This window comes from Tyto alba, unplaced genomic scaffold, assembly GCF_018691265.1.
Source record: "Tyto alba isolate M040663 unplaced genomic scaffold, T.alba_DEE_v4.0 Super-Scaffold_22, whole genome shotgun sequence".
Taxonomy (NCBI): Eukaryota; Metazoa; Chordata; class Aves; order Strigiformes; family Tytonidae; genus Tyto; species Tyto alba.
In genome coordinates this window covers 18,509,222-18,530,660 of record NW_024881296.1, presented here as the reverse complement: position 1 = coordinate 18,530,660, position 21,439 = coordinate 18,509,222, and the positions used below count along the sequence as shown (strand labels likewise).

Sequence of the window (21,439 nt, the reverse complement as noted above, 5' to 3'; positions counted from 1 at the left end):
ACTTTTATTTATGTCTGAAACAGGTGAATATGTTGTGTGCCTACAAGTTTAAATGAAGTATATGCATCTAATTCACTGATACCTATTAATATATTTTTCTTGTAACATAGATGTGATTTATGGGGTTTTCCACACTTCCAATTAAGAGGCGATAACAGATGGGAAATACTTAAAATTAAATGATGTGTTTATCATAGGTATCTTTGCTAACAAAAGCTTTCAAAGCTAGGAATCTGCCATAAGAAGACTAGAATACTGCAGATTCCTGGAAACATTCACTATTGCAGTGAGAATTAGTGCAGCGGCCTGTGCTAATCTGCTAGGATGTTAGCAAAGCTGTATCGTCAGTTCATAGAACCCTGGGGACAGAAAATGTTATTTCTGCTTTCCTTTGTGTTCCCCATGGCCTGTAGCCTTACTAACAGTACAGGGGTCTAAGAAGTCAGCTGTAACTATGCCATAGAGAATTTTAATTAACATTTTTAGATCTAACTTTTCTCCTACACCATGGACAAGTGAAAACAAAGATAAAAATGTGAGAATTTCCTTTTCCAGTCCATCTATAAAATTCAGAAGCTGGCCTGCTGGTTTATCCATCACCTTCACTCTGGTGCTGAAGCAGCTTAAAGCTAAGAAGAGTATGAAGCTTGCTTTTTTCTGATGGGGCCTCCCTATAGAAAAATGGCCAAAAAAAAATTCAGAAGACAAACAGGAGATAGAATTAACTTAGAAGGAAGATTCCTGGAAGCTGAAGAACTGTTCTTGAATATGCCAGTTATTACATGGTACAGCAGAAGGCCAAGACAGGAAGCAGAAGACCGAGATGGGAAAGAAGAAACCAAAACTTGCTCATAACCTGATTTTACATTCCTGTGATATATTTGAAATTAACAAGAACATTACAGACAATAATGGGTTATCATAAGGCATTCTATAATAAAAATTCCCTTTGGATAGAAAAATGAACATATGTATGCACAGGTCTTTAAAATAGGTCTCGGTCAGTCAAGTTCAAAACTGATTCTTACCAGTTTTCTCCTAAATCTCTCTCATTATTTGTCCTTGCAACAATACCCCCCCACACCCCTCTCTTGGCATGAAAAGATCTAGGGGAAAAAAAAGAAGCAGATGGAGAGGGAGAGGTTGAAGAAAACAGAAAATAATTTTACAACCTTTATCCTTTTCTCTTTGGATTGGTTAACACTCCCCACTAAACATCCCTGTCCCTAAACAAGGTAAGAAACTAATCTCAGAAACAGTAATTTTCCAATTAATGCAATTATGACTTTTTAAAAACAAACAGACAAACAAACAAGTTTTTGCTATTTGTATTGTAGAAGCAGCCAAAAACATGTTCAAACCATGACGGTACAGTGCTGTGTACTGCTCATCAATACTTTCTAAAGACAGACTGTCAGCTTACCAAAACCACACTCTTTCCCCTTTAGCAACAAGAAGTGTACTTCACTGAAGTTAATGAGTTAACTTTAATCTATTGCAGACAATTCCAGTGATCGAGAGGCTGACAAAAAAATAAAAAAATAGACATTGTAAAATCAAACATAATCCCGCACCCACAGCCTTCACTGAAAATGGTTAATCATATGAAAAACCATGTGTCTGGGTGTCTTCAATCCCAGAGATGCAGCTTTCTGGAGATCAGTGGCATTACTTGTCAGAAAAAATTTACTAGACTCAGTCCTGGGTGAAATTCAACAGCTTATGATATATAAGAGATCAGAGCAGATGATTCAAAGACGTCTTTTGGCCTGAAAGTCTATTAATCTACAGAATGCGCAACACAGCTCTGTGCGGGTGCAGGTGCCCGCTGCTGGCAGGGGGGGGCAGCGGGGGGGGTCTCAGGGGGGGGCCGGGGCTGCCCTGTGCTGGGGACAGCCAGCTCCAGCCGACCTCCAGCCTCAGCCATGCTGGTGGCACCTCAGGGAAAGTGTATTTAAGAAACAGCAGAAAACACCACAGAGGGAGGAGGAGGGAACAAAAACGAGAAACGGCAGATGGAACACCAAGGTCAGAGGAGGAGGAGCTGCTCCATGGCGGGGGAGATGTTCCCCATGGAGAGCCCACGCTGGGGCAGAGGAAAGAGGTGAGAAGAAAGGAGCAGCAGAGAGAAACTGCTAGGCTGATTGTGGACGTACCACCTTCCCTGGCTGACCATGAGCTGCAGTCATAACAAGGAGGGAAGGAGACAGGAATGAAAAAGTCAAGTTGAGCCTGAGAAAGGGGGGAGGAAAGATGTGGTTTTAATGTTTGCCTTTTTGTTTCCCATTATGAAGTCAGTAATTAAATATTTCTTTACAACGGCAACAAATAGCTTATTTTCTCCAAGCTAAATCTGTTTGGCCCATAACAGTAGTTTGTAAGGGATCTGTCTGTCCCATCTTGACCCATGAGCTTCTCACTCTTGTTTTTCCAATCTTCTGCCTCCATCCCACTGAGGTGGAGGGAGTGAGTGATGGGTGGGAGTTTGGCTGCTAGCCAAGACTAACCCACCACGTGCTCAAAACCCAAAAAGTCTATGGAACTACTGAGTGTGAAGAAGGAAGAGGAAACATGTTCAGTGCACATCTACGAGGGTTCCCAGTCTGAGCATATTTGATCAGCTTTCAAATATGATGACTAGAGAAGAGACACACATTCATCACTTACAGACCATCTGCCTGGCCATTATTGCTATGTAGTTTACCATGGTCATCAAATTCCCTGCTATTCTGTTATCACTGCCATCTGTATAGCACAATATATAATAATAGTATTAATAATAATAATAGATTGTATAACAAGAATTTATGATGCAGCTCATCACCTGAAGTTTGCTCTTGCACTTTCAGTCAACACTGACTAGATCATGGATATTAACTCCTGCTAGAAAATGAACATTTTACACTGGTAACATTTTATGCACTGGCATTATTTATGCTGGGTGGTTCTACGGCTTTTTAGAGGAGAATTTGTGACTTCAAACTTCTATGTGAAAGAATGAGCAAACATAAAGCAAGCATTCCTTATTTTTCAACTGCAAGTTTGCTTCGTGACTTAGACTGACTAAAACATTAAAGATGCAATATATCAAATAAGTTTGAGGGTAAAGGCAAACAGAATGTTTTCAGGAGTCAGGAGCTCGAAAAGATAGTAGTAAGATACTTTACAGCAGCTAAGGTACCAGAACTAATTACAGGCAAAAATGGTTCATTGGCTTTAATCACAAGCTATTCAAACTTCATCACAAAGTTGAATTAGGGAATATGAAACTGCATAAAAATTTGCACAGAAATAACACAAAGTATGGATGCAGGAAAGATTAGTTTTTTCCACTGAACAAATTTTAAAAGTTTGCTAGGGAGATGTATAGGAAATAAAAAACTAACTACTGATATAAGCACTTATACTGTAATTTTGTAAATTAATACAGAACAGTAAATTATTCACCCTACAGCAACTGCGATTTCTGTAAAAGCAGATTACCACCCTCTTCAAAAGCAATTCTTATGTAATTAAAAGTAAGATTTTATAATGTTCTATCTTATATCAGAAACTTAATTCTAGGACTTAATTGCACAGATATTTGGTATATTTTTCTATTTTGTAGTTATGCAGGGCGGGCTGGAGGAAAATTATTACCTGCTTGTTAGTCTCTGATATAGACAAATATCTCAACAAATACTATGCAAATATAGTTTCTAGGATAGATGTGGTTTATTCCTTAGTAATAATTCATCTAACATTCAAAACTTTAAGATTCTCCAATGACTGCCTTCCTAAAGCTGATTCCTTTTACTTCTAATGAGACACAACCACTGAATAAATTTATTTCTATTTGTGGAGTTAAACTTTGCAATAATGATATACATACATTTGAACGTGCAATCCTTGAACTACTATTCTGACTACATTTAAGGTGCATATGCTATTGTGTTGAGAAAAAAAGAACAGAACTGTTGAATTAGGTGTTTTGAACCAAAAATTGGAAAAGGAAATAGATATTTTTCTACTTTTTCCATTAAAATATGCGTACTTGCTGAGTAGCAATCGTTTGAGGCTAAATCACTGAAATAAAAGCAACCGAGATGTGGTCTGGAAAATTCTGAAGTCTAACCAAGTAATAGGGATATAAAATATGTACTAGAGACATGTAAGTCCTTTTGCTTTCCTTTTGACCATTCCTGGAAGAGAGTATTTTCTGACCTGTTTTTGAATGCATGCTCCTTCTTGGTTCCTCAGGCCCCTCAATTGGTTGGTCAGCAAGGAAAACTCGTGCCTGGTCCACAGCATTGAGAATGACTTGCTCTTTATCCTTCAGCTCACGCCTCAGGGCCTTTTGGGAAGGGAAAGAAGAATGCCATTTGTAATGTGAGCTTGTGAACAACAGATACTGTCCCATTTTTTTCACTTCTCTGACCAGACCTTCATTAGACTGCAAGACAAAATGTAAGTTTTACAAACCAGAAATTGTAATAAATCAATTAAGGCTAGCAGGGTAATTTTCATAGAATGGACTTGAATTGAACACAAGAAAGATGATAATGGTAGGTTTTAAAAACATTCTCCTAACAGAAACTGAAACTACTACATTCAACTTCTAAAAAAAAAAACCAAGTAAAATTAAAGGGTTTATTACTACTAACAGGATTTCTAATACATAGTAGATTACTACAACAGATTATTTTTTTCTTTTTTGGTAGCTGGAATAACAGAAAATCGCATCTACTGAAACTTCAGAAGATAGTTTTATAACTGTTAAAAAGAATTGCAGAAGTACTTTACATTCATTAGAAAATGGTACTTCTTATTTGTGTCTCCTATTTATTAATATTTTTAAAATTTAAAATTTCTATTTACATATCTTCTATGATGAGAATACATACTGAAAAAGCATCCTTTAAGTTAGCCAAAAATATTTCAAGCCTTATTATGAAGAAACAATTGAGCCTTATATAAAGAAAAAAAAAATTTCTTTAAGATGTTTTCACGCTAATGGAAATGCATGTCAGGATATTTTGTTCTCCAGCAATTATGACTTTTTTAAACAGTTAAGTATAACCACGCTTTTTAAAAAAAAAGCATTCATAAGTAGTCAGCTGTAATGTTTCTTAGAAAACATTTTCTTCCATTCAATTTTTTTAAGTATCTGTCCCACCTAGAAGGAGACTGCTTAGCATGTTTTACTTGTATTACTTTCTACTAATAGCAACATAAAAGAAAATACTTTAAACATTATTAAAATGCTATGTTTATTTTTTCCAATATATCTTTCAGTTCTAATTACAAAATCAAGGCTTATTTTGCTGACACTATCTGCTCAGGTCCCACGCCAGCTCAAGAAAACCAGTTAGTCAGTGTTCACATTATACAACAAAATGAGTGCTTTCCACTACAGAAAATTGTGAAAAACAGTTACCATGAAAGCCTCACAGATGCTGCCTTATCCTTCTCATCAGCAAGACTCTTGAATCCACAAACACAAAAAACACCTACCTCTTGACTTTAGCTTGGAAGGAGGCAAGATGTTGTTTTCCCCCTTTCTCTCCTACTTTATTCCTTCACCCTCCTCATCTTCCCAAATCCTTCCATCTCTTCTCACTCTACTTCTGCTCCAAATTAAATAAAAAACCTAAACCCCAACAAAACCTAATCACTGAATATATGCTAACCTCCATTACATTTACGAACTTGCATTATACAGTCCCATCCTCAGTAACCATTAACTGTTGCCTTTATACAAAAACCTCTTCAGAACAGTGTTATCACTATATGCGTCTGTTTAGCAATGATAACAGTAAGACTAAATCCTATTTTTTGTACATTCAGTATATACTATCTTTAATAAGAAACGAAAATTGTACTTTAAAACCAAGCCCTACTTTGTAAAAAAATATTTTTTTTTTACAGAAACTGCAGTATTGTAAAAGCAACATTCCTGAAGAATCCCTTCAAATCAGCACAGTATGTATCAATATTTTAATTTCACATAGTACACATTAGAATAAGACTCTTCAAAATCATCCATGTTTTGCAAATCATGAAAACATTCTCTATGCAGGAATTTGTTTCAGGAAAGAAGACAGGAATCCATTACCAGTACTGTGCAATTAAGGCTCAAAAATTGACCATAGGAAAAGTTTTTGGTTAGTAGAGCCTGTGTGGATGCAACATTAAAATACAATCTTAATTTTTAATTTCAAAGATTTTGTCAGAAACAGAGGAGTGATTACTTTGCCTCAGTGTGAAGCAGGAAATCATTCTGGAATTACTTCCTTCTCCCCGCCCCCCCCCCCAATGCAATTTCCCAAATATTTCCAAAGCATACAAGAAAAAGGAGGCTATGTCAGATTTTGAGCCTACTGAGAAATTTCAGCAGTTAGAAATAATCTAAAGATGGATCTCTTTTGCTGTGTCTCTCCTGTTTACCTTCACATGGTGTATTCATCAATTTCTCCTGATCACCTTCAATAAAACTTCAATCAAGTCTGACCTAGATGACCTTGGATTTAATTCTCTGTCCCCCTCCACCATCACTGCCACTGAAGCTGTTCAAATTAAGGTTGACAACACAAAGATTTTAAGACTTTGGTCCATACAGCTTATCAACTCTAAGTCTTCCATGGCATTCTTTATTAATATACCTTGACAAGGAATTCTTTTATCATCAAAGAAACCTTGCACATAAAATAATAATACTGAAATAATTTAGTAGTAAAGAAGAATATCTCGAGCACACCACAGACTTCTTATATTAAGGTTTATACATTTTTTCTTATGCCACAGGGGCAAAAATAATTTTTGGAACAGCCACTCATACTCCCATAACTCTATTTCTTGTTTCCTAGCAATATTAGATATATTTCCCTGTCTGTTTCTGTCAGTAAACAAGAATAGCAATGAGACTACATGATGCAGGAATAACCAAATATATCAATAATATGCTCTTGTCCTTCCAGTGAAACGTCTCTGCAACAGAACAAAAAAGAAACCCACTTATAAATCTAATCGTGAGCTCAAATATCATCTGTCTTGAGTAGACTGAAGAAAGATTTCATTGGAAAAATCACATCTACAAGAACACTACAGAGAAAGAGTAAGTCATAAAAAGTCCAGCACAGAACATAGAAGGTGCAAATACTGAATTTGATTATTTTATTAAAGATTTTTACATAATAAGAAGTGCAATCATGTATTCTGATGTTTTATTTAGTTTTGCAAAAGGTACCTCCCCAATGACTTCTCAGAATGGATGCACCTCTTTCAGTAGAGAAGTATATTACTTATATTACTGTGTCACTTCATTCCCCCCTGTTTTTCATTAAGGACTAAAATAGTTAAAGCATTTGTACAGCTTTGAGCATAGCACAGGTTTTGGAAGAGGAAGAATTCTTTCCCTGTAACTAGCTGCACTTTTCAGGGAGAAAATTAATACTAGAGTTTTAGTATAGATTAAATAAATAATAAGTGAAGGTATGGCAAAAGACTTCAGAGACACATCTCAAAACCTGTTACTGAAACTGTCCACTAATAAGGTAAACACATGGATGCAAGTATTTTTTCAGTCCTGTTGGGTATGCAGATGTGAACGCTGAGCACAGAGATAGCACATTTTTTTTTTTCCTACATGATGCTCCTTTATAAAAGTACAATGATATTTTAAAGCTATATTGGTCATACAAAAAGGGGCTGTATGCAACTTTGGCAGTAATTCATACCACATTTCATGCTACAATTCTATATTGTACAACTATGGTATACTTTAGGTCATGGCTTAAAATGCATGCTTCACTCCCCTCAGTAATCTGACAGGGGGAAGACAACCAATCCCAGTGTCTACACTTCCAACAGTTTATTGCATTTGCAAATTCATTCTTGTTTCTTCAATAAACCAGGACATAGTTTTTAAAAATTCCTGGAGAAGCCAACACCAATTTTAGACATTCTTGATACTTATAAAAGAAGGGGAAAAAATCCTGAAAACCTAAAATCTGGTGTGCTGATGCAGTGTCAGCATAAACAGTTTTCAGAACCGACCTTAAATAATACTAGCCAAGAACAATTAAAACAAATATATATATCAATTTGAGACCTGAAAGAATTCTCCCACTGGTAGATGCACAAGGGCTCATTGAACTACAGTCTTGAAATGTTTTATGCAGCATCACAGAAAGCAAAAACTACAAACAACACTGTGGCATTCATTTTGCAGGTATGAGGGACATCCTTCAAGTTACTTGACTATGGCAGAGTAATCTAGGACTCCATTAACACAGTCCTTCTCTCAGGGAAGAGATCAAAGTGTTAACTCCCTGATTTACAACTGCTAGTCAATGACTTACTCTCCATTTAGAATGTTCCTCTTTCAGTAACTGTGAAACATATGTTTTCCCCATTATAACTTTGGAAATTATATACTATTTATTCTGTTATACCAAGATAATCTAATCTTTTCCCTTTCTTCATTAGAGATGCTTCTGATTCCTAATACAAAAATTAACTCTTCTTACAAGCTAACATTTTTTAATTCACTGTCTGAATTTATAGACAAGGAATTGGCCAAAATCAAGGCCTTCCAAAATTTATCTTGAGAATGCTTTGTAGCTGAAGCCTTTTCAACTCTTGAAAAATTAGAAAGCTAGAAAAACTTTTGGTATTCATAAATGTTTACATCCTTTCATGTATCCTTATAAGTACCTATTCCCTTCAATTCCATCTTAAAATTATTTTTCTAGCATAGTAAGTGGGCTTCCAAAATTATGCACCGTTGATTTACAGCCTCTTTTTTTCCTCTTCTGAATTGTACTGGCTTGTATAGAATAATTCAAGGAGCAGATCAGCTTAATAGTTCCAACAGATGAAGGCAAAGCTAATTTCAGAGAAAACACATGGGATGTTTCTTAAAACCAGAACATATTTAAATCAGGTCTCATTATGCAGTCTTTCAAGGAAGTAAAGATGCATGTTATTGTAACTCATACCAGTTTATCATATTGTAGCTTTATGTGCCAATCAGCAGTTCCTGTAGCATTTAATTACTTAGTCATCTTTATTCTGCACCCTGTGCTTGAAAAACTCCTGTTACTTTTATACACTAAAATGAAACGGAAAAAATCCTCTGTGGCATATAACAGGATGGGGAGAATAACTAGGATGATTGAGAGAACTTGAAGAATGAAAAGAGGAATTGTTTATAAAGATCACACAGAGATCAAGGTTGTGACTGAGTCTCTGCCAGCTGTCTGCATCATTAAAGAAAGAACTAGAAGGAAGATAAGCATAGAATGTTTAAAAGCAGCTCCTTCATGACAGACACTATTTAATATAACATGTATACATAAAATTTCAGAAGTATTTTGGTCTCTGGACACATCTCTGTGTGAAAGTCAGTTTTATAATGTATCTACCCCAGTTGGTATAGCATACATTAAAATAAAGAGCAATATTTAATTTGAGATGGTGCATCTCACCATGCATTTACCTTTTATTACTTCATACTTAATCTATGTGGTAAGCAAAATAACAAAGGAGAAAAATGGTGCCTGATATACAACCATTAATACCTGGAGATACATAGAGACACATGCAACACATGGAACTTCAAAGATGAGACTTCAAATATAGGAGCACAAATGCAGACAAAAAAGAGAATTAGACTATGCATACTGGTGATCTTTTACCAGAAGCCACTAAAATGTTAGCTTATTTAAGACTGTCCCTTTGATTTATTAAAAAAGATGCTTCAGTCCAGAAATAGGGGTATTTCTTTGCTGAGACTATTTGCCTCTTGATAATTTCCCTTCTGATCTATGGATCAGCGCATGGGCTCATGGCTATTCACCAAAAATATCACCCATGTCTGTATATGCATTAATAGATATGCATTACATGAAATAAGCATCTATAATTCTCAAAGTGCTTCACAGTAGTACAGTCAAAGAGATAGAGGATGGAAGCATGCTTTATCATCTACTGTTCAGATTTACAGACATGAAATATAAAGCTGTTACTAACATTTTGAAAACTAATGAACTGAGAATCTCAAACTGCACCTACGTATTTATGTGGTGACGTCTTAAGGAAGGGTAACCGACTTCCTTCTGAACTTTTTAAAGTATTTAAAATAATGGTGAGGCTATTTTCTTTATGTTTTTCAAACAGCATTTTAAAGATAGAATAAGATGTTTTGAAGACTGTTTGCAAAGTTCTCACTCACAATAACTTTGCAGAGACTTTGAGAGGACTCCTTAGTGCACTAGAAAAGAATCCAATACTACATTGTAATGGCAGAGGTAAGCTTAATTTTCATAGACAGCATCAAAAGACATTAAAAATCTATGCTTGAATTAAAGAGTGCAAGGCTACACTTTTTCTTAAAAACTAAAATAAATATTGGTTTTCACCCAGTTAACAATTTGCCAAGAAAAAACCTCTCTAGTCTTTCCTGAAGGAAGAACTGCTGCAAGGCCTGCTTTCCCTAGAGATGCTACAGGATGAAAATCCAACTAGGGATAAAGGGAGACACTGCTTAACTGAGCAAAGGTTACAAAAAATGAGGCATAATGATGGTCATTAATATGTCTTCCAGCATCAATAATCTTATGTAACCAGATTTCGTATCTGCTAGCCCACTGAAATGAGACTTTGTGTTTCTAGGACAATGATGACCAAGCCTTGGCTGCTCTGAGAAGTTTGGAAGGCTTGACAGAGCATAGTTTTAGGCACTGGAAAGCATGCAATGCTTGCACCTTTTTTGTTTTGTTTTGTTTTTAATATGATCTGGAATTAAACATGTTGGAAACAAACCCTACACTGGGCATCCCTGAGCTGATGCCAAAGACATGATCTTCCAAATAGTTTTTCTAAAAATATATTATTATTGTTCTTTACACAAAAGTAATCTGAAAAGACTGAGATCTCAGTGTGTTAACACAAATTCTCCACTGAATGAACTACTGAAATCCTCAGAATTATAGCCATTCTGGATTTCTCCAAAAAGGTCAGTGGAACCCAGTTGTGATGGATTTACTACACACTTAGCACATATCCACTGAACTTGCCTTATTGTCTTTTTCCCTTCAAGAAAGCCATTTATTAAATATCCAACTCTTAATTTGCATTTTGACACACAATATTGACCAGGACTGTTAAGGAGACAGCAATCCAGGTTTTTGTTTTGGTTTGGTTTTACGTGCTCTAGTTTTTTAATGGAAAAAAATAAATAGGACCATCATTCAAACAAAACAGAACAAAACCTGCTAGAACACAACAATTCTTTTGTACATCCAGCCAGTTTCTAAACTAAGTGAGCATATTTCAGTTTAAAGTCTTTGTAATATGACAGATAAAAAAGGGCACGAGAATCATTAAATTAGATGGCTTGAATAAAACTACACACAAAAGAAGCAGATTAAAACAGGCTTGTTCTCAGTTGCTATGCACAGAGAAAAAAAAAAAAAAGTAATGTTTTTAATGATGCTTTTAGGAAAAAATATCTGTTTAACATACCTAACCAGGATTTAATATAAGAATGAATACGGGTTGCATCCCACAGACAATGAAAAAAATGACTGAGTCAGAGTGTGGAGATTGACAGAGACAGAAAGGGAAGCTCTTAAAGCTTTCAACTCTTTGGGTGATGGAAAAAAATATTTACTTTTACACAACATGGGTAATCTGTGGAACCAATTTTCAAATGCCAAACTGCTTGGAAATACACATTCATTTTTACATCTAAGGACTACAATGTGCTGTTGGTGAAGGAAAATTAATCCCCCCAACCTTTACTATGGAAACATGACAACCATCCTGTATTAACAATCCTGAAAAATTAGATGACTAGAATTATTTTTTTTTTTTTTTAAACCTATTCTGAGTAAAGTCTTGAGTATGTTTGCAGGGCAGAAGAAAGAGAAATGAACTTGCAATTTCCAGTTTGGATTTTTCCTGGAGAAGGTGATTGCACAGATCATACTAAAAGGATTAACTAGCAAGTTGTGATGGTAGCACACCTGCTTGTGTTTAACAATTACAGATGATCAAACCCTCAATTTTAGATCAGATCCAAATAACAGCACTTCAAAAGTGAAATACCCTTGAACACTAGGCCAAGATTCAAAACAAACTGGAGAAGAAAACACCATTTACATGTCATCTATGCAGTCCACATAAATATTTTCAGGGTTTTATTTGTAAGACGCAAAGACACGTATATACAGCTGTAAAATAGTTCACTGTTCCCCAATGAATTATAAAATAGTAAATATGCTCAGTGAAATCACTTGAGTCCCACAATTACAATTCTGCAAACACATTTGAGGCCAGAAAGGCAGCAAGTGCTCTGCATCACTGATGAAAGATCAGGTTATGTAGTGCTGATGTGCTCCTTACTTCAGGAAAGGCACACCTAAGCACCAACCCATAGATAAAGAAAACCGAACAGAAATTTGAAACTTTCCATCTTCTCCTTGACTTCATTACTGGTTTTAGAAATGATGCTGCTGACATATATTTCCATAAGAACCCAATAACTTAAAAATTAACATTTTAACAAATAATGTGTTTCCTGTCATTCTTTTCAGTCATTAAGGTATCGCTTTGTCATTGCCTAGTATCAGCAGACTAGAAAGATGACAGGCTGTGATGTAGCAATCACTTCACAACTGTTTTGTAATTAACATATTTTTACAGTTAGCTGAAAGGACAGAACCAGATCTAGAGCAAAATCAATTTATACCACCTCTCCTGTCTCAATCACTTGATCAGGACATGGAGTCTACTTTAATAAGGGAGGACTTCTTTACAAGTGACTAGGTGTCAAAAGTGATTTAAAAATCTGACATGAGATACAAAGGCTTTAAAAAGCTCAACCTTCTAATAACTATTAGACTTTTAACATTAGTGTGTTATCTAGGAGCTCTGGACTACACTTAAAAAGCACCTCAAAATATAAAACAAAGCCAATCAAATGGAAACTGGAAATCAAATGCAGGAAAACCCCAGAAGTCTCCTCATTCCTCCATTTTCAAAGCTTCTTCTTCCTTTTAGGAAAATTTGTTGGCTTCCATTGCTTCACCAACCATGATGCTTTAGATATGTATGCCAAAAGAAATCATGAGAGACCTCCTGCAATTTCTGTGAAAATTGTGAAAAACAACTATCATTCCTATCAGTACAAAAGATTTGTTTAATATTACATGTTGGCAGTATATACAAACTGAAGGCATCTTCCTATATAGAAGAAAACAAAAGTGATTTGATGATATCTGTGGAATTAGCATGAAAATTAATTGTCAGTGTTTTTAAAGACAATTCTCCATTCTCTAAGTATATGGAATTAGAATAAACTCCACTATCTGTGCAACTCTGGGAAAAACACATCATGTATTTTCGTGAAGAATCCAGCTTCAAATTCTTGAAGACAGTTTCTGAGGATTTTGTAATCCAACAGAAGTATTATGGGCATTCTTGTACACCTCTGATCAACATAAGGTGGGAAGAGAAGCAACCCTCTACTTGCTGCACTTTGTTTTCCCTGTCCCCTCAACTTCTTCTGTGGGCTCCTGTCAGAAACAGGACAGTAGCTTATATGAAACTTAGAGACAAACAAGAACTTTTATTCTAGCGTGTACAAGAATTGGTGTCCAGACAAAGGGGATTGACACTAAGAAATCAGCAAAGATGCAATGCCATTTTAAATTGTCTGACAAAAAAAAAGCCCAAACAACGCCATAAGAAAAGATCACTGTACAATGCCAAATAAAGCATTGCAGTGAGTCTGTTTCAAAGGCATTTGAAAGAGACTACACTCTCTAAAAATCAACCTTCAAGGCAAGGCAGTATATCATCAAAATAAGGATCCTTCCATTTCAGATGAAACTCTTTTGTAGACCTATCTATAGAACAGAAGTTACATTTTTTCCAGAGTCTTCATCAAAGTTTTACCTCCTTTGAAGAAGAAAAGGAAATTTGTGTCCTCAATGCTAACTTTAATCATCTTCAAACTGCAAAACTGTGCAGTGCATAGCATACAACAGTATAGTTTTGGACAAGTTTTACTACTCAGTTACATAACCCCCAACAAATGAGGTTATGGTGGAAACACTGTCAGTGTGTCAAATTCACGCCTCTTCTTTATGGGTAGCAACTGGTATAACTTCTGCTTTTTATGTCAGAAAATACTCACAGGAAAAGGTAGGGGAGGGATAAAGAACAAAAAACGTTTTTGTTTTTTTTTTTTTTTTTAATGCATCCTAAACACACAGTGCCTCCAGCCTGACAGAAGACACACAAAACATCTGCCTTGTATTTAATGGATTATTACTTAATTTAGCAAGAACACTCAAATATTTTATTACCACTATTAACCACATATATTTGCAGAGTCTTGAACTATTTCCCTGTATCATACAATAGTAACCATCTACTTCTTCAACATGAGAGAGAAATTCTTCTTTCTTTGCTTGCCAGCAACAGACAGGCTTATGTGTGTTTAGCCTGTATGACTACTGAGCACTGTTGAACTGTCAGCGTTAACATGCTGTAAGATTCTTGCTTCACACCGAGATTATAATACCATTAACAAGTTCATTGTAGCATTGTTGTTGTTAAGTGTAAACTTGGGTCACCTTTTGCTCATTTGGGACAATTAAAATTTCCTCTGCATTTCTTCAAAATAACATCAATGGGACAAGTCTAATATGTTTGGTCTCATAAGGTATCAATGGTACCTACCATGTTACTGCAGAGGTCTTGAGAAGGATTTTTAGTAACTGCAGTTCAAACTCCAGACTCTGAAGATAAACCTTATGGTATACAGCACTATGAATATTTGTTCAATATAGGAAGACAGGACCCAATTTTTGGGCGTGCCCACGTCTCACATATGAGAGAGGTTTCCTGTAACATCAGACTCCTTAGTGCAAGTGTACATCAGGATCCTTGCTAATGAATTGCTATCATCAAAAAAAATGGGTTGTACTACATGCATCACCTATTAATTATATATAATCAGAAAAGTGAGATCATTGCAAAAAGACTCAGAGCAGAACGTCCTGTCTGACAGTTACATAAGGGAAGGAATATTCCCTTCTGCAAGAGGAATCACAGGCACCAGAGCCCAGCTGAATGTTAATGCAGCAAAATGCTAGAGACCAGTTGCAATTTGAGACTACCTTTAGTGTTCCTGTTCTGGTTTTTGGGTTTGGTTGTGTATGTATGCATGTATACACACACGAGAGGACTGCTACTGGAAATCCTTTCAGAAGCTGAAATCCTGTCAAAAATAATTACTCCTCTTTCTTAGGAACAGTCACTTTGGTTTCTCTTTAGAAGCAAATTGTCTAGGCAGACAACTGAGTATTCACTAAATAGTCAACACTCTGCTCTCTTTTGATGGATACTCCCTATGCAGCAGAATAACAGAGTTGGGGTCAGGTAGCAGCAGAAGAGCAGCTACACTGGCTCAGAACAAAGTTCCCATGTCACAAGGACCAGCTGCAAAAGTCATGTCAACCAAACAATGCTCAAAGTAGGGAAAAAAATTACTCAAAATTATCAGAGTTCAACCCAGACAGTTTTCCCCTGTCAAACTACAATTCCTTATTATGCTTACATCATGACCAATCTCATGGTTTGTGTTATATGCTACTCTCTCCCTAATTCCCTAACCTTTTATCTCTTGGTTATTTCACATCACCAAGGTCTACAGCTCCTTGCTTTATCTCTTTTTGCTTTCCACTTTTCTGCTATGACTTCCCATTTTCAAAACTACCTAAACTAGCAGAGTCTTTGTAAATCTTGTATGACATAGTTGGTTACTGTGATATGACAGACTATACTGGATCTCTTGTTTTGGTCACTTCTCCAAGATTTCCAGCATCTGCTCAGTAAAGAAAAATTACCATAAAACCACGCCTGCAAATTCTCCAGGTGTATTTGAGAGAGACACAAGTAAGGAATACCCTAAGGGCAAGAAAAGAGTTTCCCTCTGGTTAGTCACCTCCTTCAGTTGGTTCTAGATGCCATCAGAAGTTACAGGAACATGAAAAAGCAGGACTTGACACCTGTGCCATGTCTTTACAAGCTAATGGCATTTAAAAAAAAAAAAAAAAAAAAAAAAAAAGCAAGGCCCAATGGGAGTATGTCACATATTCTATGGCACAGCATCAGTGCAGCAGGTATCTCAACATAGCTGTGGTGGTCTTGGGGAGTTTTTTTGGTGGGCTGGGTGTGTGTATGTATGTTTAAATAGAGGAATTTCCCTCATCACGAATCACACCAAAAAGAAATAACAAACAGAACTTCAGCCAGGAGTTTTAGTCCCTTGTCAAACAGGGAAGATCCAAACTTGTTACAACATGCAATAGTCTGTATCACTTTATTAGCTTCACTTCTGCCTCCACAAACTCAACTTGTCCAACACAACAGCCTTGCTAGGTATTTGCATTTTCACATAAGTGATTTAACAATGTCTCAAAAACAACAGAAAACACAGCTGGGACCTGTAAATTAAACTAAGCAGATAAACAAAAAGATATGTCTGCTTTCGGTCAACTCTACAAATAAGAAACTTGGATTAAAACATTGCTGGACATTCAATCGACATATATAAATAAAATCCACTGGGTAAATCTGCTTGAAAATTATCAGGGTTTTGCAAATTGTGTTAAATCATCCAGTTACAGGGTTGTGCCCTCCTACTATCCAGCTGAGTTTGTTATTTGATTTTAACTTAATCTGTTCGGGTTTTGGTTTTTTAGTTGAAAAAAAATGAAATTCAAATAATCTAGGGAAAGTTCTTCAAAATATCCATGGACACTAAAGACAAATCTTTGCCTTATCTTTCCCCACTGTAAGTTCTTGTGATAGCTGTTTGCATAAACCGTATTCCTTGATTAAAAGTAATTTTATAAGGATGATTAATTGTTAATTTGGGGGGGGGGGGGGGGGGGGGAAAGAAAAAAGCCTATACGGAACCTTATTGCAAATGTTGTCATTAAGCATTTTTTTGGAGGACCACAAAGTGGTTTTCTGCTTATGAGTAAGAAGTCGTTTAATATAATTGATACTAATTTGCGGTCAATTAGTGAAAGAGACTAGTACTTAAAAGCATAATTCCATGGAGCAAGGCATATTAAAGTTAACTCAGCTCCACAAATAGATTCCCACAGAAGGCGGACACATCAGACAGATCACAAGACTTACTACTTATGTTCACTCACTCCATTTCCTTTCTCTGCTAGGTTTCTTTTGTTTCTCCAGTATGAAAAGCTTTTTTTTTTTTTTTTTTTTTTTTTTAAAAAACTCTTCAGGCAAAGATTTGTAATATTTTACATGTAGTAAAACCAGCATCTATTAAACAAGATTTCTTTTTCTTTAGAAACTAAGAATTTGAAACCATAAACAATTTCTCATTAAGAAACTAAAAAAATGCATACAGTCAAATTGTTATTTTTAGTCATCCATACTTAGAAACAAGTTGTATGCCATGGCAAAATTACCAAAGGTATGGAGACAAATAGAAGCAATAAATAAAACGCTAAAGGTATAAACAATGACACTGAGAACGAGCACAGGGAATGTGTTAAAACCAAACACTAAAATTGCTTTTAGTGCTGGATGCCATTAGCAGTAACAAAGAATATTCTGACATCAAAGAATATTCTGACATATAACAATATTATCCAGAAATTAAAATATTAACTTAAAGCTATTTAAAAAAAAGTGAGAACGTGCAAACGCAGTGCAGCAAGATACCTATACTCTGGTCCCTTATCCCAAAAACCCTTAATGAAAAGTGTACACCATAAACACAGATTTTAAAAACAGCAAAGGAATTTCACTTATTTAGTTCATCTATATTGTATTTAATAATGGGGTGCTTTAGCTTCAGTGTTTCTCACTCAGGAAATAAATCATTGCTTTCTTAGAAATCTCTTCCTATTCATCTACAAGTATAATCAAAATGCAGTATGTTCATTTGCTATATATATAGATTCTCAGACCACACACGTCTTAGTACCAAAATGTTTTCCAGGACAGCATTAAGCAATGCGATTCACATCTGCCCTGTGTTTGTTCTTTTGTTTTCTCTCCGGTGAGAAAAGTACCTTTGTTTTTACATGCCATGGGGTTTTGTTTATTTGTTTTATATACTGTGCTGTGTTTCCTACCAGACATTCCTTCATGTAAGTTTACTCCACAACTTTAGATCCAGTGTTAAGGTAAATAACTTCCTTCCTTTCCAGTGCTGCTGTACCACCACCATGAAAAGCATAAGTAGAAAGACACAGGTGAAAATTGGGTCTGAGTAACTGCAGCTAAGCAACTACTCATCAGATTAAGAATCTCTTAGCACCCAGAAATGTCAGAAGGCATTACCGGCATGCTCATACAGAAGAGTTCAAGATCATCAGAAAATCATTCCAAATGAGGCTGACCTATTGAAAATTAGTAATTTCAACCAAGCATGACTGCCTTGTAGCTTCAGACTCTGCAGCACGTTTTTCTCTGCCTGTACACATCACCTCCTCTCTGCTCAGCTCTGCCCACTGCCTCTGAGCTCTGAGACACCTCCAAGCATCACAAATACAGCTTGACAGAGAAAAAAGCTTGCACATCACTGGTGTTGGAAAAGCTGCTACATGGTCAGTTCCCATACTACCTGCATGCAGACATCAGGCACCACGGCAGAATTAACTGATCTTTGCAGAATGACAAAACAAAACTGTGTTGAATGTCAGAGACATAGTTTCCAAGGAACCTTTCACTGCGCTCCTTTCTCCAAGAAATGCTAGTACCATCACAGCCCATCACTGGGCACCTCTAACAATTGTCACAGAAGAAAAGCTGTAGCAGAGTTTAGGCCTTTTCTTTAATAAACAGTGCGGGTTGGACTTGGATATTATTATTGTGAACAGTAGTTCATCTTTTAGCTCAGCTTCTCAGTGTAGCCTTTTGACATGGAAGATTTGATATAAATTAAGTATGCATAACTCTACAAGCATATTTTCAGATAGCTTATATTTGTGTATATCCAACACTGATCATCTTGTCACTGTCAAAGTAACAGTTTCATTTAAAGTACACATAATATTAAGGATGCAAACCAAGTTAATCAGAAAGTCAAGGTTTTACAAAAACTTTGCTTCAGTGACACTGGCAGCCTGATCATAAGCTTGTGTACTCTTCCTCCCTCAATGTCCTTCATACCGTGAATGACTAATGTCAGTCAAATGCAATGAACAGAAAGGTTTGTTCTGTATTTCTCTTACTTCCTCATTATTCAGAGAACAAGTCAAACAGCACATCCATAAAACAGAATGGGTGACTATCATTGTAGCTTTTAAATTTTGTAGATTCATTTACTGTCTACCTTGTAAGCATTAAAGATGTGTTTATTCTAAAACATTCCTTTCCAAGTTTAGGAAATATAACAAAAATATTATGCTACAACTATGAATCTGGCACCAAAATGAGGAATGCTGAAGCATCAACGCCATAAAAGAAGTTTCTGAATTAGGGAAGGAAAAAAATCCCAGTACATGTCTGAGCCTGGGCTCAAGTACCTCACTCCCAGCTTTTCACAACTGGGACTGTACCTAACTCAGACATGGGAGCAGTGGATTTCAAATTCTGTGTGGAAGTCATCCTCCTCCTCATATCCAAAAAAACGAACTAAACAGAATATCTTAGCAGAACAAAACAATGCAGTGTGCAAGTGCCCAAGTTCGTGTATGCTGCAAGAGCACTACAACTGCCGTCAGCTAGATCTCTGCATGGGCTAATTTCTCTTACTGAAAAACTCATTCATTACTAGCACAGGTATCTGTGCTGCACTGTTGGACAGATGTGCCCTATCTGTTATATATGAAAGGAAAAACAGGAATAGTTTGATCATCAGGAACTCATAGAGAACAGAGAACTAACAAAGACAGACTTTTCTCAGCAAGGGAAAATACTTCTGCCGATAAGATGCTGTTCCCTCTTTAGTCTGAATTCAGGACCTTTCAACCTTTTAAAACCTCAGCAGGATGGAGCTTTACAGATTTGCCTTGCCACTGGAAGTCTGATAGACTTTCAGTGCTTCCTACCCCTCCTACTTCTTCTCTGAGGAAGAAGCCTGCTGCATGGGGTTGGTGTGGATGTACCCAGCCGATGGCACGGCTGCTCTGTGGCTCTGGGAACAGCCACGGAAGCAAAGCAGAACGTGCAGACACTGATCATGTTTTATGTGAAACTACTGCATGAGGCTGTGTACAGCTCTGTACGACTTGTAGAAGCCCCCCAGAGCCTCACATGCTGAATCCAGCATTTATACCTTTCAAATCAATCCACAAGAGCAGTGCCGGGAACAGAAGCGTTTTGTGGATGTGGGCAAGTCCCTCGCACACAGAGGAAGGCCTGGGCATGATGCCTGTTAGCCAAAGGTGAAGGAAAGTACTCAGATATCTGCCTATTGGAGAAGCTACACTTGAAGTTTCTTTAGTGCAGGTTAAGCGGTGCTAACTAACAGACAGCTGTCAAGCCTGAGAGACACCAGGAATTCAACTACTGGAAAACAAGCCAAAATACACAAAAAAAAAAAAACAGATTATGTGTTTTCCCATCTAGAATCCCAGTACAAGAAAAAGCACATCATTCAACTAAACCAACCTGGACCCAAACACCAGTTTAAGCTCACTTAGCAAGGATAGTATGAACTTATTATTCAAGAACGGAGGGCCATATAAGGGACTTTTTTCCCTATATGCAACTATTCTTAGCTTTTTGTTTTTTTTCTCTCTTCCCTCCCTTTTTATTAATTCCAGACTTTGTTACAATTTATAAATAAAGCCTTATATTTACAAACAAGTGCACAGTTTCAATACACCACAGTTTGTGCCACTCAAGTAAGTCTTTGGAAAAAAATCCACAAATCCCACATGCTTTTGCAATTTCCTCTCTAGCTACCTACATAGCACTCAGAGTACCCTCCTTTAGCTTTCTTTTTCTTCCAACAGCTCAAAAGAGCATCACCAGGCTTTACAATATCAAAGAAAAAAAAAAAAAAAACAAAAAAAAAAAAAATAAAATAGTACTTTCTGTCAACTTCACAGGAGTAAATTAGCTCCAGGCACTTTTAACAAGTTACCAGACAGTGCTTCTGTCAGCTACATTTCTTGTCTCAAACCTGAAATCGTTAAAAGTTCAGAGCTAAATTCTCTGTCAAAAGCATAACAGACTTAAATTTTAAAATATTGAAATAGAACACTCCAATCCTTATGATTAATATACATCTCCCTTCTCTGTGTATTTAATTAGAAAAATATGTAGATTTCTACATATAAGTGCTGCTGAAAATAAAGCAACAGCTAATAGCACTGTATAGAAGAAAGCTAAGAACTGCCTGTTGTAATGACTCAAGCCTAGAAACTTTCTAAATCCTCACAACTAGAAGAAA

At 36.3% G+C, this 21,439-nt stretch overlaps 1 protein-coding gene across 7 annotated transcripts in view; it reads right to left on the bottom strand.

Annotated features, from left to right (window-relative positions):
• Positions 1-21,439, bottom strand: part of UTRN (utrophin) — a 387,073-nt gene that overhangs the window by 98,134 nt on the left and 267,500 nt on the right. For all 7 annotated transcript variants that reach the window (XM_042795633.1, XM_042795636.1, XM_042795635.1 and 4 more), the window contains one exon: positions 4,204-4,333. In XM_042795633.1, coding sequence (XP_042651567.1) covers positions 4,204-4,333 — 130 coding nt within the window. The remainder of the gene's footprint in view (positions 1-4,203; positions 4,334-21,439) is intronic.